The 25,382-nt window shown below is 36.4% G+C and overlaps 1 protein-coding gene across 5 annotated transcripts in view; it reads right to left on the bottom strand.

Moving 5' to 3' along the window:
- Positions 1-941: 941 nt before the first annotated feature.
- XIRP2 (xin actin binding repeat containing 2) overlaps positions 942-25,382 on the bottom strand; it is a 421,126-nt gene continuing 396,685 nt past the window's right edge. For 2 of the 5 annotated variants that reach the window (XM_069079909.1, XM_069079911.1), the window contains 6 exons: positions 25,145-25,237; positions 23,929-24,001; positions 19,232-19,365; positions 9,033-18,480; positions 6,713-6,846; positions 3,261-3,398 (listed from right to left, as the gene is read on the bottom strand). In XM_069079909.1, coding sequence (XP_068936010.1) covers positions 6,752-6,846; positions 9,033-18,480; positions 19,232-19,365; positions 23,929-24,001; positions 25,145-25,237 — 9,843 coding nt within the window. In that variant the 3' untranslated portion in view covers positions 3,261-3,398; positions 6,713-6,751. Of the gene's footprint in view, positions 3,399-6,712; positions 6,847-9,032; positions 18,481-19,231; positions 19,366-23,928; positions 24,002-25,144; positions 25,238-25,382 lie in introns of all 5 variants that reach the window. The other 3 variants (XM_069079913.1, XM_069079910.1, XM_069079912.1) reach the window with 3 other exon arrangements.

The following is a 25,382-nucleotide window of genomic DNA, read 5'->3' as shown; positions in this document are numbered from 1 at the left end:
TGTTTGAATAAATGTTTTGGTTCCATCTTCAATGTGGAGAGTTTGTTATATTTTGTGATTCAGAATTACGCCAGCATATTCATAGTCACTGTAGTTACTGTGAATGTTGTGTTGGTACTACAGTCTAGTTCTAAATCTGTGACCATATGAGCCTATGGCTTTTTTCAGCTATAGACAATTGCCTGGTTCCATTTTTAGTCATATCACATGATGCGCAATCATGAAAATAATCTCACTGTCCTAAGAAATGAAATATTTTAGGGGTGGCCAGGTGGCTCAGCGAGTAAGAGCACTGGCTCCAGTGTCGGGATGACCTGGATCAAATCCGGGCTCAGATACTCAGCACCACACCCAGAAATAACTGGCCGTGTAACCTTGAGCAATTTACTTAACCCTGATTGCTTAAAAAAAAAAAAGAAATGAAATATTTAGAAAACATAGCATGAACTTTATAATTGAATTAAATTGGTTTCTGCTCTCCAGAAAGCTTTATGTTGTCTTAACATAAATGACTGTTGATATATGCTGTGTCACCAATAAAAGAGAAAGTAAAGAGCAATACAATAATTCAATACAAATGATGAATTTGCTATACTACCTCTGTAGTTTGCCAGTATCTCAGCAGAACCACACAACATTCGATTAAAAGCAGTTAAAATGTAGGTCATAGAAATCTATTGAGAAAGCATTGGAAAAAAAGAAAATAGGAACATACTGTATTTTTAAGGGGAAAAATCTTTGAGAACCTTGCTTCTTCTTTTCACAGGCAGGAAATCAAAGGTTTATGTTTACTTAATGGAATCTGTGTTGGGGACTTCTTTCATATATACACAGACCTAATTAACTGTTAAACCATGCACTGAGGCCAGCATTATTCTTCCTATGTAAACTTCAAAAGCATTTACAAAAAGGATATGTCAAGAGAAAATCCAAAACTCAGATTTTGAAAAGGTTTTTTTTTTTTTTATTGGGCTTCAACAATTAAGTAACATATATTCTTTCATGCACTCGAGATAAAATAAAACTTGATATTTCTTATAAGTACTGAGAAAAAAATTGAAAACAATACTATGGTTTATACTTTTTAATTTGCACAAAAGTATCTATCTAGTTTACAATAATGCATTGTAGAAAATTTATTAAAATAACCATGTTTCCAAGTTTGTTGATACTTGAGCATTACATTTTTGCCCTCCTCCTCCATCATCATCATCATCATCATCATCATTAAATTTGCTCTGTTAATACATTTAACTGAATTATCTCTTAAATCTCTTCTTGATTTCATTCATCAAGATGATTATACATAGCAAACTTTTGAAAACTCTAACATAATTTCCACTTTTGAGCCAGATAGCAAAATGGGAACATCTTGTGATAAATACTTATCTATAATGAACTAACTAAAGCAAATGCTCATGTTTTATTATGAAATAAAGTTAATTTACTTATAGTTAAAATAATACATGAAAAACAGTTACAGATATGAAATCTTTATTTTTGTCCTGCACACCAGGTGCTATACTTTTCTGTTCTGCTGACATTTTAAAGACCAACAAGCAAGTTTTATGCATATCAGTTCAATAGCTACTTCATCAGATTGTTTCTAGTATGTCCATAGATATAAATGCATACTTTAGAGCAGACTGACAAGACAAGAGTTATTTAGTTTCTTTGTGGACATTTTAGGAAGGGAAAAACAGTTATGACAAACATGGTATTTCTGTCATAATATACCATGTTCAACAAGGGGTTCCGATAAGAGGCTATTAAATCATCTAAAATATTTAATATGGACATAGCTGTAAACTTCTATATTATTCCAGTGTCTGCATGCCAGTGTTACCCAATCAACTACATTTTACTCAATATCATTGTAGCACCTATTTCTTTTAATTTGCTCTTCAATTGTCAGTGACTCACACTGCACCTCATTTTTAGAAGATGATGCCAATGGTATTGCTCTACCCTGAGAGTTTTGAGAATCAAACCTTGTTCTTCCATCACTGCATGACACATCTGTAGTTTTATCTTGACAGTGACTCTTGTCATTCTGATATTCTTTTTCATACAAGCCCAAAGTGGTTTTAATTGTATCTACAGAATGTAAAAGGCTTGTGTCTAAAAATGATTCCTCCTTTTTGGAAAAGGAAGGTATTTTTACAGTTTTAGTGAAAAGAAAAGGAAATTTTGAGTCATTTTTGGTATTTTCTCTGATCAGCAATTCAGTATTGAAAGATGATGTTGCAGAGGCAGTGGCTTCTTTGGTCAGTAATTCACTGTTGGGATCATGTTTTGAAGAAATGGCATCTTGAACAGGTTGACCACTGTTACCTAAATGATCTCCGGAATACTGTTTGTCAGATGCCACAGCTAAAACTTCCCTGGAGTGACCCTTTTCAGACTCAAATATACCAAGTAATTCTGAAATCCTAGACCCATTTTCCAACTTCTCAAATTCATATTCAGAAGCTGCATGTTTTGTCTCGCTTGATCCTGGTAATGGATTAGGCCCAGAGAAGATAGATATCTTCTGCCTACAATTGCTCGGATGTGAGACTGCTACATAATTATTATTATTATTCTTATTCAAATTCTCTTTACGATTTTCTAGCACCGCCTCATCATCAGTGTTAGTAACCTGTAAAACTTCTGCACCACCAGGCTCATTAATTTTTTCATTTTTCTCCTTCTCAGCACTCTGCACAGCCACGTTATTGCTGTCATTAAGATCCATTTCACTTTTCCTCTTATCCTCAGAAATTTCAGTCTCTTTCATTTTCTCTTGCACATGCTTATTTTCTTCCTTCTCTTCTCTCCTTGTCTCATGTGTTTTCATCTCAGTGATTCCTATAACATTGTCCTTCTGAGACATATGGAGAGATTGTCGATGTGGTTGCAAGCCAGGAATGCCATCTCTCTCTTTCCATTTTCCTTCTACAAGATTACTATTTTCTAACTTTGCTTCACTTTTGTCTTCCAGGGGATGGTCAGGGGACAGAGAGGAGGTGTTGTCAGGGGGCCATTTTGGTTTACTCATTTTGAGATCATCTTCAATAATAAAGGGTTTCTTAGGAGTTTCACTAAACGGAGGCCAGGTAATTTTCAGTTTGCCCCTCTCACCAGTTTTTTTCAAATTCTCCCCTGGTCCATCACCATTGCCTGAATCTGCACGCCGACTGAGAACGTCAAGTGTCTGGGGTGTTGCTGGTATGTTCTTATTTAGATCTATTTCTTCATTATGAACAAAGTCCCCTGAGCTGCCTTGATTTTTACGCCATCTCTCTTTATGTGGCTTGTGTCCAAAACCTTCATCATAATTTCCTTTAGATTTGAATAGTTGCTTAAAATGAGGTTTACAGTAAATCTGTCCATGGAGTGATGCATAATTTCCCAAGCTGCCAAAAAGGGGGAAAAACATACTTTATAATATGTTGCATATCTACTGCAACTTAATGAAGTACAGACTTCAGTTAAAATTACATGACCCATTATTTAGTATGAAAAATAGTTACCTGGAATACTTAAACATGAAGTGTCTTGGTTAACTTAGGCTTACTATGTTTAGTTGAATAGTCAATTAAAAAAAAGTCAGGATACTATACTGATTTACTTACCACCAAAACTATACTGATCATAACTTTTTTTCTTTAATATGTCATAAAGCATTTTGTTATAGCACCTGTGGGTCATTATTATGGATGTCATATAAACTATAACTATAGATGTAGATGAGTTAAGAGATTGGGTTAAATCTGAATACTATGAAATATTACATAAATTACTGCTTTGAAAAAAAGTCCCTAAGGCCTGGTTTACTTGTGAATGTATCTCCGTAACAAAGTTGGATACTGAGGAGGGCAGGATTCATTTTTTTTTGGACTTTCATTTATTGGGATTCTGAATAAATAGGAACTTACTATATATTTAATTGTAGCCCCTGCCTCCTTTGGGGTAAGGGGGGAGGAAAGTCTAGCAAACTGAGAACCTGTTAGATGCTAAACCTAATGTGTATTTTAAATAGGTTAAGCCTGAAAGTCTTTAATCAAAGTGCCATACATGGTGATAACCCCCATTTTATCATCTCAGAATGACAAGTAATTCACTCCCATTTTTACTCATCAAAAATCAGACTCATTTAAATGCATTCACCTCAAGGGTCCTGGAAGATGAATAAATTTGAAACCATTTTGCTAAGCTGTGTTTGCAGTCCCGGATATTTCCCAAATGAGTTAACTGAGTATTTTTTCTGTCGTTGGTGTGACCCTAAGACTTCAATTTATACAGAGATGATTATCACTTATGGAATCCTTTAGTTCTTACAATCCACACAGTGACCACCGTATTTTAATAGCTGCTTTCTTGACTTGAACAAGGACAGGCGATCGTGAATTAGAAACTGGGCTATTAAGCAAATACTTTCTAGGAGGAAAGAAAATATCATAGCTTTTTCTCCTCTTTTATAAGTGATTACAATGGAATTCAAGTTCTAGCAGGTCTTAACAATTTGAAAAAAAAATTTCTTCTGAAGAATGTGATAATAAGAATATCACTATTGCTCCATGGAGGGATGGACTTAATTTATTCATCCACTTAAATTATCTATGTAAATTCTAGAGTTCTCAAATGAATAATGACCCTTCCTTTTATACTCCCAACTAGTCATTCCATAATTTAGTCTAAAACTGATTTAAGTCAAGTCTTACAACAAATAACCCTTTTAGGAGAGGCTATTTGTCTTTGGCACCATTACCAATCCCCAGCCTCACTTCTCACCTCCTGTTCAGTCTCTTGTTTTAATATTTTCCACCTTTTAATTTTCTGCCTTTCTAGTTGCCCAGAGCTTCCCACTGTAAGAACTCCACGTGGATGTGCCTTCCTTATCAGCATCCTCATGTTCCAAACCTTTGTCTCCCTCCCTCACTAGGAGACAGTATAGTGCAGGAGGTCAGAGTATTTGTATCAGAGAAGCCAAGTTCAAAATTGCATTCTAATACTTACTACATGTGTGACCTTGGGTAAGGCACTTATAAATCCTCTTGAGGCTTATGTTCCTGCAGTTGTGAAATGCCATCTATTACAGAACAGATGACCACAAAGACTGCTTCCAGCTCTGATTGTGTGGTCCTATGAAATCACCTGCTCTGTCTCTCTTTCTCTCAGGGTCGTGCTGCCTACTCAATTACTATTAGTTAATCTGATGAACTGGTCCATGACATATTAATGGATACAAATGAGTAATTGTAGAATATTTCAATTTTAATAAGGACTTGGTAGAAATAATGCAGTAACTCTATTGGTGAGGATTTCAAAGTCCATAGTAAGTTGGTGAGGTTATTTTGGTGTACGCAGACTTTCAATACAACTCAAGGAGTACTGAATATGTGGCTGCTCATTCTGCCTATGCATAGGTCTGGGCCTCTATGAAAGGTAGCACCTTGTCTAACAAAACTGTTTCAGATTCACTGAGTTATGAGGCTGGACCTATTTTAAAGGTAAATTTGTCTAAAGCTGAGTAGATGAATCAGTTATTTCTTCTTCCCATCAATCAGAAAAATACTCTATACCATTTGGCCAGTACTCAAAGGGCTTAGACTTTACCTCTAAGTCCTATAGAAAACGAGAACTTAGCACCTTCCCTTAGGGTATGATGAACATGAATTAATGCCTCTGGACCCATGCAACTTCCCTTAACCAGGAGGTAGCCTGGGCTTGGACTTTCAAGATTCTTGGGTTCCCCTTAGTCCTAGTCCTAAAAGCCTCCAAACCTGAATACTAGGCCTGGGATCAATGGGCATATACAAATCTACAGAGAGCCCTCTCCTTGTGATTTAAGTTGCAGTCATGCAACAAGTAAATTATGGTAGAAGGTCTGTCCTTTCCCTTGGGAAGAGATTAGACTTGAAGAGTCAAGAGTATACTTTGTTTTAATTCCAAGTTTTGGTCATGATGTCACCAAGGTTTTCCTTCAGATTATGGAAAGGGCCCTTTCAAATGTCAATAAAAACTCAGGCCAATAAGATCTTATTGGATTTTAAATAAGAAAACCTGTTTTGAGAGGGAATCTAGTTGGCAAGCTAGGGTGGATAGAGATGTGGCCACAGAGTAAGGAAAATCTGGGTTCAAGTCCTGCGTTGGCCACATGCTGTCATTCTGGGCAAGTCATTTAAACTTTCAGTGCCCCAATGAAATTACAAATATAATTTAAAAAATATATACTTCAAGGTTTTTAGGAGAAGCACAATGAAGGGTGTAATGAATGTAGGATACAAAACTAGATCTATTTTGCCATTTTGATTACACATATGAAATCAGCATTTTAGACCCCTGATAAATTCATCTATCCCCCATTCTACCTCCCTCTATGAAGAAAAATTAACTGCCTACGGCTGATAAGACCCCATGGTGGTGCTAAGGACAATAAAGTTAAACAGCAACAGTAAGAATTCAAACAGTTCTGCCCTCAGAGGAGCTTAACAATTCTATTGCTCCAAGAAGCAAAAACAGCAATGAATGACTGAAGAGAAAGGTCAAGGCCATCTCTGAAAACTTATATTACAGAACCTCATTTTGTGGTAGAGTGAACTGCATATAACAATTATTGTTATACTTGTATCTAAACGGACAGGTGAGAAGAAAGGCAGTATAGGATTGCGTATACTATGATGTCTACCTTCTCCAAAGACCAAATAGTCCTTCTCCTCCCACTTACCTCAATTTACTACTGCAATGGTGGCATCGGAAACATGACTTATGAAAAATGTTCTTGTCTGCTGCCAGGCATTCCATTGGATAAACAGTCTTTTGACAAAGTGTACACATTTCCTTGTCCTGAAGTAGAAGTTTCTAGAAGGAAAAAAATCATGTGATGTCTTTTTTAGGCATCTCTTAGAAAGAATTTTACTATATGTCTTTTGAAAATCAGTCCATGCAGATAAAGGGCATTGCCAGGATACTAGTTTTCACCATTTGATAACAGATAGGTCATGCAATTTTGACCATGATGTATCTGAAGTCAGTATAATTCAACAAGACTACGTGTCTGTATATAAGTATACACGTGAGTAAATTAACATTTATCATTGTAATTCTATATATCATAGCTGCATATCAAAAAATAGGAAACCTTATATTATTTTTTTTACTTAGGGTAGTATATAATAATACATTCTGTTAATTTAATCAATTGAAATAAAAAGATGTTTCTAAAATGTACTATTTACTCCCAAACCTTCTATGATAGATAATTTGGAACTTGGGTATTATCTTGAATAGCAGTTGTACTATAAATACAGAAATACCCTCATGGCCTTTTTGAATGTGGGGGTTTTCTACCCAAGAGTAAGTGGCCATTTAAATTCTTGTGTCTGTTTCTTATAATTTTTCAGGTTCCTTTCCTTGCTGTTTATCATACAAAGTAGGTAACAACCCCTAAGCCTCTTCTATTTGTAGTTTCAATTTGATCTGTGCTGAGAAACATGATAATAAAGTTATAGAATTATGCAGAAAATATTAAAGAGACTCTGAGTGAGTCCCCATACCCCAAAACCCCTCCTATAAGTAGATACAATTTCATGAGCGGATTCTGTGGTATCAATCTTGCCTGCTAAGATATCTTTTATTTTTAATATTTGCTTCTTACTTGAGTTCCAGATAAGTATAGTATTATTCTTCCTCTAAGACCTATTTCTTTGTGTTTGCCATGTGTTTCTGAGCAGAAGTTGGGCCTCTGAAATTGATTAGGCAGCTTTGCTTAATTATGCCAGAAGCAAGCACATCAAGGAACCACATTAACCTGTTAAACTACACAATATGTTGCAAATATGATAGGGGCATAATTATTATTAGTGCTTCTACAGTTTTCATTTTTAAATTTGATATTTCTTTCAATCTGGCCAACAGGATTAACTACAATAATGATTTTAGCTAATCATATAAAATCTTTTTTTAATGCATGTGAAATGTTGTTAATTGTTTTTTTTTTTAAAGTGGCTCTGAGTATACAAAACCCAAAGTCCAAGTACAGAACAAATTTATCTCTAGAAACAACCCCTTATCACAGCATATAATTTCATGTGCATGAGAATGGCCTTTTGGGAAATTTAATCTTGATTTAGGATGAAAAAATTGGTGCTTCAGGACAAAAAGAGAGTGGCATTACAGTCTATCCTAAACAAGCTCTGTAACAGTAAATAAATAAAAGGTCTAATTCAAGTCCTACTTATCCTTTTGTCAGAGAAACAGATCAATAGGAAACTTTAAAGCACATATGAACATTCTAAATTGTTTCTTGGATTATTACTAGGCTGTATTGAACTTCAACACAAACACCACTTAACTCCAGCAGTTAAGAGTATGTCAACAGTAGGTCAGGGCATGTTGCTCAGTATTTTCTAAAATATACTGATAAAACACTATCATTGGTAAAACACTAAAAGATGAAATGCCAACATTTTGCTCTTAATTCATAGGATCAGAGATTCAGAGTGTAAAGGAACCTTAGAGGAATCACAGGATCATAGATGGAGAGAAAAAATGAATCTCAGAGGCCATCTAGAAGCCCCACATTTTACAGATGAAGGAACTGAGAACTACATAAGCAAATGATTTGTTCAGGTTCACACAGAATAAATGACTGAGCTAGAGTTTGGATCTAGGTCTTCTGATTCCAAATATAGTACTTTCCCCCATTGAACAATGATAATTATATTTGGCCTGCTATTTCTCATGTGCTGCTACTTCAAATCCATTATTTACCTTAGCAAACCTACGCTTTAAAAACCAACCCTTTTACTGGTTTGTTTCACCCTAAGTCCAATGTCTTTGGAAACGGAGTGGTATTATAGTAAAAGCCAACCAAGACAAAGTGAGAAGGCAAGAGTAATAAACACATTTGTTAGTTTGGAGTTATGTTGCTTTAATATATGCACACACTTCATTAATGCAAAATACTCTGGTTAGTGGACTCATGTGCCCCTAATTGGTTAATTTTTCTTCATGCTTCAAAACTCATGCTTTGCAGATTCATTTACCACTTCTAAAAGCAGCTTCCTCATGGAAACTACTCCTCATCTCAGTGGCCGAGGTATCTGAAACAGCATATCCTAGACTTTTGAAGACTCTCTCACTTTCCTGCCATGTCTTCTGGAAATTTCTCAGGAGAACTTCTGGTGAATCTTCTGCAGAGATATCCAAAATGTGGCCAGCAATGACATCTTCATAGGTTGGTGGGGCATGCTTGAAGTCAAAGCCAGACTTAACTGCTTCAGAGTTTTGTGCTGCAGAGCCTACTGTCCTTGAGCCAACATTTTTACTTTCATATGCATCTGCTCCTGAAAAACCTCCTCTTAGAGTCTTTTCTTCAGAGCACCCTGTGGGTTGTTTATATGGAACTTTGTTCTGGGGATCTTTGGAACTAGCGCAAGAAAAGTTTCTGAAACTGCTGTTTATGCTTTCACTTTCCATAGCCGTTAACCCAAATCCCTTCTTGCTAAAGGTATGCATTTCTTGTCTTAAGTTATGGTTTACTTCACCATTTGTGGGAACTCTTCTATTTGACTTTGCTTCAAAAATTGGGTCATTCTGAAATTTCTCTACCCATCTGTTTGTTCCACTTTCATGGCTCTTGACTACATTTTCAGCCACATGAACTGTTTGATTGGATGCTTCATATACTTTAGAGTGCCCTGACAAGCCTACTTGTGGGACTTCAACTTTGTGTATGATTTTGATTGAATCAAAACTTTCTGTATCTGGTACCATGTGCTCTGTGATATTGACTCCATCCCTTTGAACATAAGTTGCTCTTTTCTCTACTTGCTGGACTTCCTCTTCTGCTTCCTTGGCTTCAATGACTGTACTAGCTGTAACATGAGATACATTTATAGGTATTGGGGTTTCTGTTTTAATCTGACGTCTCAGTGTCGCAGGAGACTTGACTATTTCAGCTCTTTTCTCTAGAATTGGACCTGGGGTTACTGACTGATAGTGACATGTCCTTTGGGACAATTTTGCTGTGGTGTCTTTTAGCTTGGCAAGTTGCTCAGAGTGGCTTCTTGGTGGAGAAGGAGAGGTTGATGCCTGGCGTCCTCTGGATGGTGGTGTTGTGGATCTGCTTCGGGAAGGAAGAATGTGCACACTTTCCTTCTTCACAGGAGCTGAAGAGGGTCTGTTCAAAGTAGGTGTCTCTGTTTTTCTGGCAGTAGATTCAATTGTTATGAAAGTAGGTGATGGTGATCGTTGTTTTAAATATGGAGAGATGGTTCTACATTCTACCTGTTTGATTTCCTGTTGGGATTTCACTTCTTGATGAGATTCTTTTTCTTCTATAATTTTCTTCTCTTTCTGGACTGTTTTGCTAGACCCAACACTAATGTTTGCTATTTGAGGAGACGCCCCATTGGAATGAGATTTCCCTTTTTGAAAAGGTTCTTTTCCTTTCATAATTTTCTCCTCCTTCTGGACTTTTTTGTTAGAACCAGCACTAATGTTTGATATTTGGGCAGATGCTTCACTAGGAGGTTCAGTTCTCAATTTTCCTGCATTGGACGACTTCATGCACATTTGAATGGTGTTCTCACAAGAAATAAGCATTTCTTCCACTTCAGTTTTAATATGGATTATTTCCTCTTTTACTTTTTCTAAATTATTATCCATGGCAATGCGAATTCCATATTCTTTTCTTTCCTCATTCATTAACCATTCTGGGATAATATCCAATAGTATCTGAAATGCTTTAATATTATTTTTATTTGGTTCTGTTTCAAATTGTTTTACTCGATACAGAACCTGCTGTAGTTCTTCACGTTTTCTCAAGAACTCCAATATATTTACAATGCATTTTCCATCATCATGCTGGGAACTTTGAACAGAAGAAAGTAAAATCTTACTCTGTGTTATCTCTTCCTTGGAATCTTTAGTATTAGGGGGGGCTTGTTTCTGTTGTATGCCCTTAATTGTGAGGCATTCTTCTTTCAGACCATTATATTGCTGGGGTAATTTTTTAAGCTTGGCTTTACTTTCAGAAGTATGATTCTGTGTTTGCTGAAAATTTTGTGTCAGTGAGTTAATGTGTGTGTCAATAACTTTCTGGTGGACTACTTTCTCTGATGATTTATTCTTAAGGTGTTCTTGTTTTCTTTCAGCTATTAGTTTTTGTTGTTTTGGCACAACCACTACCTGTCTCTGGTTTTCTTCTTGAGTTGCTAAAGCTTTCTTTCCCGCTAATTCCATTGTTTCTTTGGGGTTCTTAGAAATGTTATTTGATTCTCTTTCTTGTTTCTTCTCTGAGGAATTGGAAGGCATTTTATTAATTTCTCTTTTTTCCTTCATATGCAACTGATAACATTCCTCAGCAGTATTTTGCTCATTTCTAATAGCTGTACTTATTTCAGTCTTCTGTCTTTCCTGGTGTTCTTGTTTAGCTGCGGTTTGAACATTAGGTATTGGTTGTTTTTGGTAAATCTTGAAATCTTGGGGTATTTTATTTAAGCTTAGCTCTAACGTGGGGAACTTGACACTTTTAGCTTTGTTTGGAGATAAGTACAATAGTTTCTCATTAATTCCCTGCTCTCTAATATGAGAAGTATATTCTTGGTGTGTTTGTTCCATTTGATGAGCTAAACTATGTTGCACAATGTCTCTTGAACCTTGGAGAGCTTCCTTTTGACCGTGTTCTTTGTCCATGGATATATCCAAGACACCGTGGAGCTTCTGGGTGGCCAATGACGCTGCTGATGATTCAGATATCTGGGTTTCACTAGAAGTCTCTTTGGTTTGGAGACTGACTTGATGCTTAGAATTTGACCGTGTGACCTCTGTGGCTGACGTAGGCAAGGAATCTTCTTTCCTTGACTTCTGTGATGGTGTTTTCATTTCAGCCTCTGCTTCAATCCCATTATGACCTTCTGTTTTGACTATGTGATGACAAGAGCTTTGGTGTTTCTGTTTTTCAATTTCCTCTCTTTGCTGCTTGTATTTTTCTTCAGCAATCATTAGAGGGGTTTTGAATTTTCTGATATATGGCTTAGGGCTTGTCTGTTCTAAATCTAAAGGAAGGGAGTGACATTTAACAAGAGGTGAGATCTTTTCTTCTTTGGGATGTGATGCTTCCTGAGTAGTCTGAATAGAAGGCTTCCTGGACTCAGCAGTGAGCAACTGTTGTTTTTCTTCAGAAGTCTCAGCATACATTTTCTCCTTTGTCTGGGTGTGCTCCACAGTGCTCTTCATCATCAATATATTTTGCTCCTTTGTTTTGGTCATTGTAGTTCCTATATTTGATTGGAGAGGAAGTAGCTGCATTTTTGGATTGATATTATTTTCATTTTCATGTAACTGTTTGAAGAATTTTGGTTTGGGGAACTTGGGAGAAGGTGGAAGTGCTGTTGGTTTTCCTGTTAAGGATCTGGCCCTTGAATGAGTTTGAACTGCCTCTTGGCAATGTTGCTGAACATTCTCTTCATGGTCTTTTGTTTGAATTGTAGGAGAAAAAAGATGTATGGGTTTCTGTGGTGGAGGAGGTGGGGGAGGCAGAAAGGTTGGTGGGCATTCTCCCTCACTTTTGTCATCTACTGGTGGAGGTGGGGGAGGGAGGCAGGGAAAGCCATCAAATTCAACCTTTATCTTTTCTGCGGATGGCAATGAAGAAAACTCATGTTTATCAGGCAACATCACTAAAGGAGGTGGAGGAGGAAGAGGAAATTCAATTTCAGATGATGCATTGGAAGGTGGTGGTGGAGGTGGAGATGGAGGTGGAAGGGAGGAATGAGTTTCAGTCATATTACTCACAGCAGCCAATTTGACTGGATTCCAGTTTTTTTCCACAGTCACTTTTAAGTTTGTTGAGGCATCCATCTTTGTTTGAAAGTTCTCATTTTTCTGATGAACATCAATCTTTTTATTCCTTTCTGTTGTTGCTTTAAATTTTCCATGGTTTCCCTTTGTGGCTTTTTCTTCAGACACATTTTGAATATCCTGTTTGAGGAACAAAGGAACAAAAGGCTGCGTTTGCTGAAGGTTCATTTCATTCCTTTGAAAAGCCTCACTAGCATGCTGTGCTTGTCTCATTTCTTCCTTTAGTAAAATCTCCTTCTGATTATTACCAGTCATTTCACACGTCTTATTGTCATTAACTGGGATGCTAACTGGGTGGGGGATAGCAGGAGGCTTGCAACTGGGTGCATCTGTTGCTATTTTTGTCTTTTTAGTCCTTTTATGACTTTTTTCATGGGAAGACTCCCTGGTTTGCTGGTCACTGCTTAGCACACACATCTGATTCTCCTGCATTTTTTTGGTAGTCAAGGCAGCACTAAAAGCATCATCCTTTTTTGGTACAGCATCCATCTCTGATTTCTCAGTTCTTACATTTTTCTGAACTAAGCTATAAGAAGCTGCCTGGCTCCTCACATGTTCCTTTCTAAGATGCTGTCCTCTTGATGCATCAGCTCTGATGCTGTTTTGATGCCCATCCTGGGCTGAATTTTCAACATTATTGTGGGGTGAATCACACAATCTTTGGAGGCTCTTCTCAAGGGCATCATAGTTTTGGTCACGACCTATGACAATTTTTACAGTGCCTTTGGGGGCTTCTGGAGGAATAATCTCACCATGATCTCCTTTTGAATATGCATGAAAAGATTTGACTGCCGTTTGTTCATGCACTCCCAATTTATCTTGGTATTGGGCTCCTTGTTCAAATGACTCAGATTTTGGCTGCAGGGACCCTTTTATGTCCCTGGCAGTGGGTACCTGCCTGTTTGGGTCTTTGTGTTCTTCAGTGGAATCTACCAGATCATGCCTCACAGCCTGAATCTCTTCTTTTATTACATTTTCTTTGTCTATCTTCTTGAAAGAGTGTTGATCTTTCAGTACTCTTAATGTTGCCTCAAGGTCATCTCGAATAAGCTCCTTTTTAAGAATTTCAGTCTTTGTGTTTACTGCTTTTTCAAGAGATTCAATAGCTTGTTTAATATCACCAGGGATAATATCAGGCTTCTCAGTTTCTTTCCATTGGTGGCTTGCTTCTTGAAGAGACTTCAATGTCGCAAGCATGTCAGCTTTCATAATTTCTTCCCTTTTTGTAACTGTTTTCTGATTTATGGCCTCACTGAGGGAATTTAGGGTTGCTTTCAAATCACCTTTTATAATATCTTCCTTAGGCACCTGACAGGCTGTACTCTGAGGTTCTGTCATGAAAACCTTAACTGTATTATGCACATCTCCTGGGATGATGTCAGTTTCATTAACAGTACGTTCAATTTGAGACTTCCTTTTCGTTAGTAACAACTTTGTGCCTTCAACATCACCACCAATTATCTCTTCCTCTCCTTGTTTCTCAGCTGTAAGTGTTTCGTTTGACCCTGTCTGGAGCAGTTTGAGGTAATCTAATGCTCCAGCTTCTATGCATGTTGTGAAAAACTGAACGTTTCCCCTCTCTGATGCGTCTACTTTAGTCTTTTTGGCTATTTCATGGTTTGCAGCAGAAGACAACAAATTATGAATAGTGCGTTTTACATCTCCACCTACTATTTCTTCATGTTCTATTTTGTTATCATTATCATTTTCGTGAAGAAGACAATAGATTGTCATGTTAATATCCCCTCTTTCATCTTCCTGAATTATGATGCCTTGTTTTACAGATTGTTCCTCACTGAACAAGTTTTTTATTGCTTGTTGTATATCCCCTCTCACTATTTCTTCTTTTTCAGATTGGATTTCTGTAGATCTGTTTAATAACTGGGCTTTGGTCAAACTAACATTGCCCTTTTCTTCTTCATTGATTAAAATCTCTTTTTTGGCATCATTTTTTTTAGAAAGCAGGTTCATCATTATAGTTCTGATATCACCTCTAATAACTTCTTCTTTCTGTATTTCAGGAGATTCCTGATTCATTAGTTTGTACTTAGCCATCCGGACATTCCCAACTTCATTTGCTTCAATGATAATTCCATGAGATTCAATCACTTTCTGTGAATATAGTTCTTCTAAGGTTTCTTTAATGCTTTTTCCAATAATTTCCTCCTTTTCCACTTTATTTTCGTTAAATTCATGAAGGGGTGTTGTTTCAAAGAGCCATGTTGTTGTCTTGACATCGGAAGGAGGGATTTCTTCCCTGGTTATTTCTGTGATATACGCATCTGTGTCCTTAATAGAATCTAAAGTCTTATTTTCAAAAAGCCATACTGCCTGTTTGACATCACCTTTCTGCACATCTTCCTTGGTGACTGTCTTGATATGCTCATATTCTGACCCCTCTCCTTTCAACTCATCAAGGGTGTGAGTTTCAAAGAGCCAAGTAGAGGTTTTAACATTACCCTGCTGAATTTCATTGACACTAACTGTTCTAACATATGTTCTCTTATCAGACTTTTCAGATTCAAAGAGTTGCTTATGATATTTCACATTCCCACCCTGGATGCGGTCAATAGTGGGGACAATTACGTTTGTCTCTTTTGAAATCGCATCTAGTGGTTGTGTTTCAAATCTGTATCTGACAGAACTAACATCTCCTTTCTGAATGTCTTCTTGTGTGACTGATTTGATAACATATACATTATCTGAATCATTAATAGAATCTAAAGGCTTTGTTTCAAACAACCACCTGGTCCCACACACATCTCCGTGAATCACTTCTTCTTTCTTAACTGTTGTCACTTCATGATAATACCCTTCTTTGTCTTGAATAGCATAGAGTGGTTGGGTTTCAAATAGCATTCTATAGTTTTTCACATCCCCCTTTATTATTTCATCTTTGCTAGTGGTTTTCTCAGTGCTGATCTCTTCGGATTTGTCTCTAATCTGGTCCAAAGAAAAAGTCTCAAAAATAAAGCACCCTTTTCTCACATTCCCACCTTGTATGTCTGTCACTGTCTTGACTAATTCATCACCTTCTTGGCCTTCTTTTATCATATCAATAGGCTGGTTTTCAAAGAGCCACCTGCAATTTAAAACATTGCCTTTCTGAATATCTTCAGCTTGTAGGGTTTTGATCTTTTTCAAAACTTCCTCAGAGCTGGAACTTATGGAATCCAAGGATTGATTTTCAAACTTGTACTTCATGCTAGAAACATCCCCAGACTGAATATCCACTTCCACTGACTTGATTTCCTTTCCTTCTTCCCCTTGTATGTTGTCTAGGTTTTCTGTCTCAAAAAGAAAGCAGGCTGTGCGAACATCACTTCCTTGGATGTCTTCCTGTTTTACAGTTTGGAGTTTAACTACTGTTTCTGAGTCATCTCTTATTGCATCAAGTGGTTGAGTTTCAAAACGCCAAGTGCATGTTTTGACATCTCCTTTATGAATTTCTTCATTGTCAGTCATTAACTCTGTCTTGTCATAAAGGGACTCCATTGGCTGGGTTTCAAACAGCCACGTGTAGGTTTTTACATCCCCTTTAATAACATCCGTAGTTTGCTGTTTTTTACTTTCTTCATCTTCCATGTTACTAAAATATTTAATAGAATCTAGAGGCTGTGTTTCAAACAACCATTTAGCAGACTTCACGTCACCAGACTGTATTTCTCGTGTAGATATGCCTTTGATAATTTGATATTTATGAAGACTCTCATCAAATTGATCTATAGGCCTAGTTTCAAATAGCCACCTACAACTTCGCACATCTCCTCTTAGAATTTCTTCTTGCTGAACTGTTTTAACTCCATGATATCTTCCAAGATGATCCTGAATAGCGTACAGGGGAGTTGTCTCAAAGAGAGATTTATTGAACTCTACAGCACCTCTGGTCACTCCTTCCACTTGTATTTTATGTGATTCATCGAACTTAATTAAACTGTTTGATTCAAAGATATGTGTATAGCTTCTAACATCCCCTCTGTCAATCTCTTCAAGTTTAACTGTCCTTATATATTCTTTCTCCCCCTTTCTAATCTCTTCTAGAGGCTGAGTCTCAAAAATCCATTTCTGGTGCTTCACGTCTCCCTTTTCTTCTTCAGAGGCCACTATCTTTTGAAGTTTACCAACTTCTGGACTATCTTTTAAAACATCCATTGGAAGTGTTTCAAATAAGTACCTGGTAGCTTTTACATCACCACCTACTATTTCTTCCGCTGGCAAAGGATTTGAATCAGTAGTTTCTTTTAGGGTATCTAAGGGCTGAGTTTCAAACATCCAACACTTTCTGGAGACATCAGTACCTATGATAGTTTCTTTTTCAATGATGGACACTTCAGATTCTTCTTTGATGGATGACAGAGGTTGGGTTTCAAACAGCCACTTTGCCTTACTTACTCCACCTTTGATGTTTTCTTCCATGGATATTCCACGGACAACTTTAACTTCTGTACCATCTTTGTTAATCATATCCAATGGTTGCGTTTCAAACATCCAGCGTGCTGTTCTCACATCCCCCTTTTCAATGTCTTCCCTGTGAACAGTTTTAATCTCAAGAATTTGCCCTAAGTTATTTTTGATAACATACAGTGGTTGAGTTTCAAAATGTTTTATGCTTCTCTTTACATTCCCCTTAATCTCTTTTAGCTCAGATCTGAGCTGTAGTAAGTTGGCTTCATCCACTGAATAGAGCTGCCCAAGTTGGTCAAGATTCTGAGTTTCAAACAGGTATTTCACAGTCTTGACATCACCTCCAGTTATATTTTCAATGGCAGTTGCTTCTGACTCTTCTTGTTGGTCCTGATGAATTTTGTTCATTGAATCTAGTGGTTGTGTTTCAAACATCCATGTGGTTGTGCGCACATCTCCCCTGGCTAGTTCTGGAACTTTCAAATCACTTTCTGTGGATCCAGAAGAATGAACCCCTAACATATCAATTGGTTGAGTTTCAAACATCCATTTGGCATATTTCACATCTCCTCCAGCAATGATTTCTTGATCAGCAATGCCTTTTTTTCTGTTGCCTTCACTGGGAGATTGATCTTTGATGGAATCCAAAGGCTGGTTCTCAAAAATCCACCTCATGGACTGAACTTCTCCCTTCAAAATTTCATCCCATTCAAGGAACTCTCTTTCAGGGTTCAGACATTTTTGATTGCTGCCACCAGTATTTTCAAAAACATAGCAGGTTTGCTGCACATCTGCTGAAACAGAGTCTCCTGTGTCTACCTGATGAGATACAATCTCAGAAACATCACTGATATAATCTTTTTCTAAGTTTTTTCTTAATTCAGGATGGATGTGTTTGTATAAGCGATTTAATTCATATAAATTTCTCTGCTTGGAATATAAATCTTTGGGGATGGGAAATTTTCCAGGGGGCCTAGGGCATTCAGGGGACTGGGAAAATTCTGTCCTATCTGCTAATGTTGGTACAACTTCAGGTGGGGGAGGAGGAAAATCTTCTGTCTTTCCAAAATTCATGGCATTAACCTGTGCAGAAGATGAAGAGGTGGATCTGTATTCTGTGTGCCTCATGGTCGACGTATCCTGCCTTTGACTGGCTGAAGCACTGGCAGCTACAGAAGTGATAACTGGAGGTGGCCACACAGTTTCTTTATATTCACTGTCAATCTTTAGGGAACAAAAATTTATGTTTTAAGAGGGAAAGAGAAAAAGAGGCTTTGTAGGGCATTTCCACACAGAGTGGCCTGCTATGGTATTACCACCATTTGGGCATTAGGTAGGCAACATACTCCATTTAAATGGCTACATAGGTGTGGATTTCAATATTATTTCTCTCCTGCTACATTCTACTGACATTGAATAGTTAGTTTGTATGTGTAATACATTCCGTACTTTCATTTCATAACATTTCCACATTCCATATAAGATACTGGTATTTTCTACCTCTGCTTAATTTGTCATTAAAAAATCATCTAAAGGAAAGAAATAGAAAATTCAAAAATTTGCCCAGGATTCTAAACAGAGATGTTATAAAAAGGAGTAGATGAAAGTCATTTAAAGTACATTTTATTATTTTACCTATGGGCATAACAGTTATGCAAATTTCACATTAGGCGATATGTTGATTTCTACCCCCTCCCCCAACCCCTATCAAGTACAAGGCTTTTAACTACATTTTCTTCAACAAGAAAAGTACTAAGCATTCTCTGTCTTTAACCTTAGTTGGAACAATATTCTTCCTGGTGGTGTGCACCCAGTTTTTAAAGTTATGTTTTTCAATTTTAAAAATCACTTAGAAGACAAGAACAGAGATGCAATAATTTGTAACACTGCATATCCTATTCTAAGCTGAACTTTAATGTGTTTATTAACCCCTCCTCCCATCCCTCCAAATGACTATCCTGGTTTAATCTCCTACCTTAACATGTTTGGCTGGAGTTGCCATATCTCTGTCAGAATGAAGGATCTTTTCTTGGGCTGTCTTTTCAAAGTGTTGTTTTAAAAACTGGGTTGAAACCTTTGGGATCTCTTCATCCTCAGGTGTGTCGATAACTGCAATCACAAAAGAACACCAGGAGATTTTCTCAGTTACCTTTTTGAAGGGCTGACTTTTTAATGGAGTGAAACCAAAGGATGAGCCATACCAGGGCTCTCCACTGAGCCTCAGTTTTCAGATTTTGCCAGGTAATGCCCTTTCCCATTACTGATTTTATGGGAAAAAAGAAAATCTACATACTCTCCACATGGCGATGAATGTAGTACTTATTTCCTAGCCACTATTTTTTAGACTAGTCAATAAGACTGAATATTGCTTAAGTTTATTAGATGTAAATATCAATTTACACTACAATCACAAGGAAATGGTTTGATTAGCATATGAAATATATAGACAAAAGGAAAACACAAACTAGACTTTGAGTCAGAAAAAAAGAGTTTTAATTATATACCTGTCACTTAGCAACTGTGTACCTATGGGCATATCTTTCAAATGCTTCAAGTCACATTTTCCTCATGAACAAAATAGAAATGAGTGACTACCTCACAGGAATGAGGTTTATGTAAGTCAGTATATAAATGATTACTTGAAGCCTATTTTTCTATTAGTCACATGGACATGATAAAGGCAGGAATGTAGTCAGGGAAAGTACAGGATTATGACTTTGCTATCTTCCCTTAGTTTTGATATTTCTTGTATTAATTTTCATCACAAGACCCAAAGGATCATGGGGCATATGGAACCAAGTGAACCCATAGTGTCTCATTGCCACATAGCCTTGCTGAAAGTTAACTCCCAAGATTGTTTGGTGTCAGGGGACACAGTTTGGCAATAGAAATAGGCAGGAGTTAATGGGAACTTTGTAGCACTAGGAAAAAAAAAACTTTGGAAAGACATTGATCCTGATAGAAAGAGGGAGTGTTCAAAAGAAGAGAATTAATCTTAGTTTGGATTTTTTTGAGGTTTTGAGGGTTTTTGAGCCTAAAAAACTAAGGTTGAGTGTGATAGTTCATAGTCCAGCTATGAAAAAAGAATGGTTACTTGACCTTTTTCTGAAACAGTTTGTATAGTCAGCACAGCCTAGTAGTTAGGAGACAAGTTGGCCAGTGGGCACCAGGAGTGATGAAACCCAGAAGCTAGTAACTAAAGATGAGCAGAAAGAGAAAGAAAGAGGAGAGATGCTATACTCAATAAGGAAGTGACAATATTAGGATGCTCATGAAAGGAAGGTCCAATAACAACAGCATAATCAAACTACTAGAAGAAATCAGTAGTCTTGAAATGTCTGAATATATAGAGTGCTGGGCCTGGAGTCAGGAAGACCTGAGTTCAAATTTGACCTAAGACACTTCACTTCAGTCTGCCTTAAATTCCTTTGCTGTAAAATTGGGATATGCATATAAGCCACAGGGTTGTTTTGATGAGACAATATTTGTAAAAAAAAAAAAAAAGTGGTTAGCACAATGCCTGCTATTTAGTAGATGCTGAATAATGATTATTTACTCCTTCCTCTCCCCCTTGCCTTTTGTGTTCCCTATATCTGTACTACCACAATATGTTCTGACTATGCAAGGGTTCTTCACTTCATCCTGTTTCCACATGGTCTTAATTTTTTTCTGCTAGAACACTTTATTTTGAAAGCTTTTCATTCCATGTTGTTTGGATATTGTATGTATTTAATATGGTGACAGCTATTTAAAACACTGTTCTGCATTTTCATAAATTAATATTAGACCCAAGCAATTGTGCACTACAGTTCTATCTGCAAGGATGTTCCAGTTAGAGTACAGCTTCCTTATTGTATTCTAAATGATATTTGGGGGCCATGTATAATACAGAGATTTGTTACTACTCATTTATAAAAGATAATAAGCTTCTGATAATTTTAACCTTTTGATTATATATTTCCAGATATCTGATAGAGGCTACATTTTCAACCTGCAATGAAATACTACACAGTTTCTACCACTTCAATGCATAATCTGGATTAATATGTGAGTTCCTTAAGGATAAGCTTTCTGAAATTTCTGGCATTAATGACCTGATTAGAATGGCTATCCTAAACCCCTCTACTCTATAAACAACTCAAGTGGATCAGTCATTTGATTGACATTTCATTGTTGATATATTGCTGGTTGAGTTCATGTGGGTGTCATGCATAATGTGCCCATTTGGCTCTACTCTTCGTTCTTAGCTGTTCAAGAGTCTCTTTGCAGAGATAAACCATTAACAGTCATGTCTGACAAGTCTAGCAATGTTAATTAGCATGAACCTTTTCTCTTGATTTGGAAAATGAGGCTTGATTTTATATAGAGAATAGTTTCCCACATGAGCATCCATTACTCTAGCATTTTCATTATGTTTGCATCCATTTTACACATTGTCACAATGTATGTAAGCCCTGAGTTCAAAACTGAGCTAAAGGCCTGGTGATAATCAATAAAAGTAGTATAAATGTTCAATAATCAGTGAACCAATAACAAATTAATCTTTATACCACTGAGAATTTTTGGAAGACCCCTTTGGAAGGGTTTATGGATTTTCAGTGATACAGGTTATAAAATGCTTTATATAGAATTCATAAACATGTGATTGTCCTAGATTTGGAAGGGTGAATGATTTCTTCATCTTTTGATAATAAATATGTGATATGTTTTGTCAAGAAAAATGGGATCAGACATATCACTAAGGCAAAGGGTAAAATGTTTTGTTAGTAATTTATTCACCACTATGAAATGTGTGAGTCAATAATTATGGATCTTACTTGAGTCCACTACATTCTAGTTTTCCAGAGAAGGTAAAATGTCTGTCACCTCCTTTGGTAATTTTTTTCTTCCATTCATGATGATAATGGTGCATTAGCTTTCTGTTTCTTATTTGATATATTCAACTTGCATTTTCATTGTGCTGGACTTGATTCAGTCAGAGAGCCTGGAAATTTTCCACATTTTGTTTTTTTTTTCCCTGAGATTCTCTTTCTATTTGAATTTCCTCAAGGCTCTACAGCATACTTTTAAAAAATTGATGTTGAATTGTTAATTTCATTCTCTATGCTGGTTTGATTCCTTACATTGCCTTAACCTTTTGGTTTTTACTTTTAATTAATTGTTGATTAAGAGTATTAATAATTTCTAATGTACTTTTATTTTCAGGATTCCATTATATATGTTTCTTTTTTCCTTTAGGATTATATTTTGTAGAAGATTTCTACAACATGCAGTAGCTAGATAATTGTATTCCATTCTCTTTCAGCAGGTCTTCAAAAGTTTTTTAAGCTGCTTCTGACATGATAGCATTTGATACCTGTCATTGTTTTTTCTAGATAGTCCCATATTTCCTTCTATGGCTTTTACCATGACAATAGCCACAGTACATACTGTTGTATACAGGCCCTGAAAGATCTATACTTGATCAAATATTATGTAAGAATATGTTAATCCACGATGGTTAGAGCTGAAGCCAGATTTTTTTTAAATCCATTTTTTGTAACTTTGTCAAGTAGTTGCATATACGCTGATGAAATGGCTTTTCAAAATTCTATTCTATATATCGCCCTCTCTTTTTCAAACTCATTCAGTGCACTGGCATTTTTGGTCACCTATTTCATTACTAGGTGGTGCCATTGAGTAGATTTTTAATGCCTTCAAGTTCTTTAGCTCTTCCTTCTTCAGACTGAAATAATCCTTGCACTCCTTATTCTTACTTCATCTAATCTGGACATGGGAATAAAGATATAACTGTTTTGCATTAACCTGTACTATGCTGTAAACCTTGGAACACTGACAAAAAGCAGTACAAGCTATGAGTAAGAACTTTTTCTAGTTTTGTTATGATGCAGTGCTGGCGCATGTAAGGAAAATGTTTATATCTGTGATCTAGTACATGTGCACTTAAGGATTACCCTCTTTTATTGTTGGTCTTACTAAATCAAAGCACTCACAGCAGGTGGGATATTGATATCTAATTTTTCCTGATGTATCTTCAAACTTGCAATACTATGCCAGGTCTTTGATTTCTTAGATCCATAGAAGTAGTTTCCTCATAACAAGTGAGTTTTAACCTATTAGTGACACCAGCAGAATCCAATTGGTCAGCAATTGGCCCCTGTCAGTTCTTTACAGCTACCATGTGGTGTCAATCTATAGACGGTTCCTGTGGTAAATTTCTGTGGCTAACATTCTCTTAGTCTGCTACTGTCATGTTCCCCTCATGGCGGGGATGATAGGCAGGGCTTTGAATTGGTTATCACTATTACTGTTATTGTCAGTCACTATTTAAATGGGTCAGTTAATGTGCTATTATAAAAACATACTGCAACATTTATCATAGAATACAATTACATATGTATATTACATATTTACATGCCTGTGTATATATGTGTCTATATGCATATATGTTTTAGCATCTTCAAGACTATGACTCATACTTAAGTTTCTTAGTATACAATTTTAGAGTTTGATAGTGATCAATATTACTATACTAGCAATGAGTAAGTGAAATATACATCTGTAGAAGGAGGCAATAGTTTAATCAATTTAATCAATTATGATGTAGTGCTGGTGCATGTAAGGAAAATGTTTATATCTATGATCTATCTAAAATAGGAAGGAAGTTATTACCTGTTTCTTGAACATACTGACTGGATTGAGAGGCCTGGTTTATTTCTTGGGTGTGTTTTTCAAGATGAGAGACCTGTGTGGAAGAAATAAATTTAAATGAACATTTAAATATTAGAAATATGTTGCTGAAATGTATATAGATAGGTGGAAATATGTAAGAGATTTGTTTGTAATTTTCATCCAATATTTCAATGTATACTTAGAGATGCAATCAAACCTTTAACATTTTATCATCATTATTCATGAATCCTAATACAGAGCTATGTTATGTAGACCCACAATCCCAGGTCTGTCCTTGACTTTCCCTCAGATCCAAATAACTGCTAAAACTTGTCAATTAATTACTCCTTCACAATTCTCTGATAATTGTTCCATTCTTTATGCTGATATAGTCATGATCCTAGCTCAGATTCTCATTACATCTCTTGTATACTACTACAAGAATCTCCTAATTAATCTCTCTCTTCCTAGGACTTCCCTCTCTGTTTCATCTGCCCCACACAAATGCCAGAATAAACTTTCTAAAGCACATATCTGACCATTGTATTCTCTTACTCAAAAGTCTTCAGTTGTTCCTTATTGCCTTTAGCATATAATATAAAATCATTAACTGACCTTTTAAAGTTCTGCATGTTTTTGACTCCTACCTGTTTTTACAATATTTTTATCTATTACCCAACTTCAAAAACTCTTTACACTCCAGTCAAATTGGTCTCCTAGCTATCTTTTGTCTTTGTGCCTTTATTCAAGCTGACTCCTATGCCAGGAAAGTCCTTCTTAGCTCAGCTCAGCTACCACCACCTATATGAAGCCTTTCCTTTCCCTTTAGCTGATAATGTTCTCTACCTCTTGAAATTATTTTATTTATACATGTTGTATATATGTACATGCACACTCCTTCCCCCACAATGAGGCGATTGTTCTGCATTTTTTGTTTTTAAACACAGCACATAGTACAGTGCCTTATGTAACAATAGAGATCTGTGAACTGAAACTCCTTTAAACTGAAGCCAGACAAATCTTCATGATGAAATGACATCAATGGGTCTGGGCATGTTTTTTTTTCTTCCAGTATTTGCCTACATTGAAGTAGGGAGAGAGTTACTGATATTCCAGATATGATTGTCCTAAGTGGAGTAAATGATAATAAAATCAAATATTAAATGATAAAACAGAATCTCAAAAGAGCTTTGAATATCTTATCTTAAATTCTTACCTCAATTTGAGGTGTTTTAGAGGTTGCTTGTTCATATCCTTCAACTTCTTGGTGACTACTTGAAACATCCATATGACTTCTGCTTCTTACCTCCTGAAGAGCAAGGAAACAATTAAAAGTTAATTGGCTTAATTAATAATAATCTCAGTTTGCAGGAGAAATAGCAATAGTCTATTCCTCGCACACAGCAGTGTCTCCTCTCTGTGCTTTTGTACTGGCCATCCTCATGCCTGAAATG

The sequence above is a fragment of the Petaurus breviceps genome, unplaced genomic scaffold (assembly GCF_028583685.1).
Source record: "Petaurus breviceps papuanus isolate PSGF00001 unplaced genomic scaffold, PetGlider_PUasm1.0 91133, whole genome shotgun sequence".
NCBI classification, from domain to species: Eukaryota; Metazoa; Chordata; class Mammalia; order Diprotodontia; family Petauridae; genus Petaurus; species Petaurus breviceps.
The sequence above is the reverse complement of the archived record's forward strand: the minus strand, read 5'-3'. Positions and strand labels throughout refer to the sequence as shown.